This window comes from Microtus ochrogaster, chromosome 6 (assembly GCF_000317375.1).
Source record: "Microtus ochrogaster isolate Prairie Vole_2 chromosome 6, MicOch1.0, whole genome shotgun sequence".
NCBI classification, from domain to species: Eukaryota; Metazoa; Chordata; class Mammalia; order Rodentia; family Cricetidae; genus Microtus; species Microtus ochrogaster.
This window is the reverse complement of record NC_022013.1, coordinates 44,432-47,679: the sequence shown is the minus strand read 5'-3', so window position 1 is coordinate 47,679 and position 3,248 is coordinate 44,432. Positions and strand designations below refer to the sequence as shown.

At 41.7% G+C, this 3,248-nt stretch overlaps 1 protein-coding gene across 1 annotated transcript in view; it reads left to right on the top strand.

Annotated features, from left to right (window-relative positions):
• LOC101980314 (DNA annealing helicase and endonuclease ZRANB3-like) overlaps window positions 1-3,248 on the top strand; it is a gene marked incomplete at its 3' end in the record, with an annotated part of 124,136 nt that overhangs the window by 80,631 nt on the left and 40,257 nt on the right. Inside the window, exon 3 of the mRNA XM_013346651.2 lies at window positions 2,084-2,102. Coding sequence (XP_013202105.1) covers window positions 2,084-2,102 — 19 coding nt within the window. The remainder of the gene's footprint in view (window positions 1-2,083; window positions 2,103-3,248) is intronic.

The following is a 3,248-nucleotide window of genomic DNA, read 5'->3' as shown; positions in this document are numbered from 1 at the left end:
AGACCAGGCTGGTCTCGAACTCACAGAGATCCGCCTGCCTCTGCCTCCCGAGTGCTGGGATTAAAGGCGTGCGCCACCATCGCCCGGCTTGATATCTTATTTTTGAGACAGGGTCTCTTACTCAACCCAGAGTTTACCATTTTGTTTAGCTTGGCTCGCCAGTGAGCCCCCAAAATCTACCTGTTCCTATTTTTTTCATGCTGGGATTAGTGAGCGCCAGCATGCCCAGATTTTATGTGCATTTTATAGAGTGGACTCAGATCCTCACACCTGCATGGTGAGCATCTCCCCAGCCTTTGGCTTTTATTTTAAAATTTATGAATCTCCCTGGGGAAATGCTGTGTTACTTCTTAATTTTCTACTTTCTCTAAAAAGTGTAGTAAACCAATTTCTACTGAATTACTTGTATTTTAGCTTTCCCTTAGCTGGGATTATTTTTGTCCTCATGCAGCTGGTCACTGATTATCCTGACCATGCTTGCTGTGCTCTTTTTTCTCTCTATTTCTTCTGCTTAGAATCTCAGTTTATGAGCCCAGTGCTCACTTCACACTGGATCAGATTTATTTCTAGAAATCAGTTTTTAAAAAAGAATACAGCAGATATAGGCTGGAGAGATAGCTCACTTGGTGGAGTGCTTACTGCACAAGAGTAAGGACCTAACCAAAACAAAAAAAAAAAAAAAGAGAGAGAGAGAGAGAGAGAAAGAGTAAGGACCTGAGTTCTTTTTTTTTTTTTTTTTTGGTTTTTTTGAGACAGGGTTTCTCTGTGGCTTTGGAGCCTGTCCTGGCACTAGCTCTGTAAGACCAGGCTGGTCTCGAACTCACAGAGATCCGCCTGCCTCTGCCTCCCAAGTGCTGGGATTAAAGGCGTGCGCCACCATCGCCCGGCAGGACCTGAGTTCTGATACCAGACCAGGGGTTGTACGTCTGTAATCCTAGCCCTGGAGAGGTGGTGACAGGTGACTCCCCTGGTGCTCAATAACCAGCTAGCCTACCCATGTCAATGAGCTCCAGCTTCAGTGAGAAAACCTATCTCAAAATAGGAGGTTGGAGAGACCTTCCATTCTCACCTCTAGATGCCTGGGAACACATAGAAATCACAAATGTACATGTGCATGCACACACACACATACACACACCTTCACTCCTCCACACAAAATAAAGTTAGCAAAATGATAGAACTCAAATTCATCACAACAAAGACCGAACTATAGCACACATGCTTAGATTTGTCATATAAAATCAGATCTCAGATTTGTGCCAAAATGTGGTTGCTAATCAGTGTAATGGCTAGTATTGTCAACTAGATACATTTAGAATAACCTGGAAAGAATCTTTGTGAGTCTAGGTCAGGTTGGCCTGTGGACCTGACTGTGTGCTTTTGTTGTATTGCCTTCGTTAATGTGAGAGTTCTGGCCTGAAAGTAGGGAGCACTGTTTCCTAATTACTTTCTGCTAGTGCCTGTGACTGAGATGTAGCTGTTTGGAGTTCTTGTCTCCTTGAGTTCTGTGCTGTACTAGAATTGTCAGGGTACTTTATTACAGAAACAAATAAAACAAAATCTTTCATTTTCTTGTTTAATTAATTAATTGAGACTTGGTCTCACTATGTAGCTCTGGCTGTCCTGGAGCTCACTAGGAAGACCAGGCTGGCCTTGAACTCAGAGGTCCATTTGCCTCTGCCTCCAGAGTTCTGGAATTAAAGGCGTGCACCATCACACTGTTCTTTAATCCAGCATTCTCAACTATAGGAACAGCCAGGATTATAGTTTAAGAATGGAGGCAGAAGGCATTCTTCATAATCTCTTGCCATTTTGCTTGGTTCCTCAAGTGTCTTTATTTGCATGTCTTTCCACGGTGAGGAGTGGCAATAACTTACCTGAAGCGCTGACACTCCCACATAGACAGACGTAGGCATAGAGTTGAGATCACCACTGTCCTGTGCTCTTGTGCTGTTGCAGACACCTCTCTGGCATAATCCTTTAGCTTTTGTAAAGTGTGCTGTGGTGAGTTACTTAATTAGAACTCTGAATAGTCGTCGCTTATTAGGAAATTAACTTGTTCTTTTGTTTTTCTTTTTTCCAGGTGTATGGTGGCAGACGAAGTAAGTACTCTTGAGCCTTCTCTAAAACTGGTATTTACTGTCCTCTGTTTTCTGTATTGACTCTCTGCCTCTGTTTTCTCACGTAGCCATATATCTACCTGTGTAGTGGGGGAAACACAAAAAGAAATAAATTTACTTGTATAATAGCCATTTCCCCTTAAATACTTCTGTGTACAATGCATATAATTTTGTGTACGTGTGTAAACTTTCAAAAATAACCAGTTTTGTCCACATAAAACACAAAGTTAACACTCTGCTAAGTTTTCACAAGGACGTCCTTGCAAGAGTTCACAGCTACAGTATGCTTTTGTACCTTGGCTACCTTAGTAACTTTTCCATTGCCGTGATAAGGTATCATGACCAAAGGCAACTCAGGACATAGGGATTCAAAGGGGTGGATTCCACCAGGACCAGCAAAGGCGTAGGAACAGGTGGAGAGGTGTGGTAGGAGCAGAATGCTGCTCAATTGATTACATTTTATCTACACAGGAAACAGATAACAGGAAGTGTGGTCAGGTTATACAAGTCGTCCCTAGTCATGTATTTCCTCTAGCAACACTTCTTCCCAAATAGGACTACCAAAGCAATTTAGGGAAAAAAGCTGTTTATTTCAGTCTGGAGTTCCAGTTTACAATGTCATAACAAACTCAGAGTGGGGGGAGCTTGAAGCACCAAGTTGTGTCTTTAGTGAAGGGCAGAGAGCAATAAATACATACTTTCCTTTCCTTGTGTGTGTTCTGCTCCCATACAGTTCAGGATCGCCTACCCAGGGAATGGTGCCCCTTTCCCCCAGTAAACAATCAGGCTTTCCCAGATTAGAACCCTGTCCAGGTGATTCTAATTTGTGTTAGGTTGACAATTAAAAACTAACCACCAAGGTAACCTGTCCCTATTATACATGTTCATAAAAAAAAAAAAAACTATATTGTTTGAACCAAAAAAAATCAATTTTGATATGGAATGGTTTACTTTGAGACAAAAAAAAACTTTACAAATATTCTATAAAAGTATGAAATTTAATCTTTTTTTTGTTGTTGTTTTTTGTTTTTTGTTTTTTCGAGACAGGGTTTCTCTGTGGTTTGGAGCCTGTCCTGGAACTAGCTCTTGTAGACCAGGCTGGTCTCGAACTCACAGAGATCCGCCTGC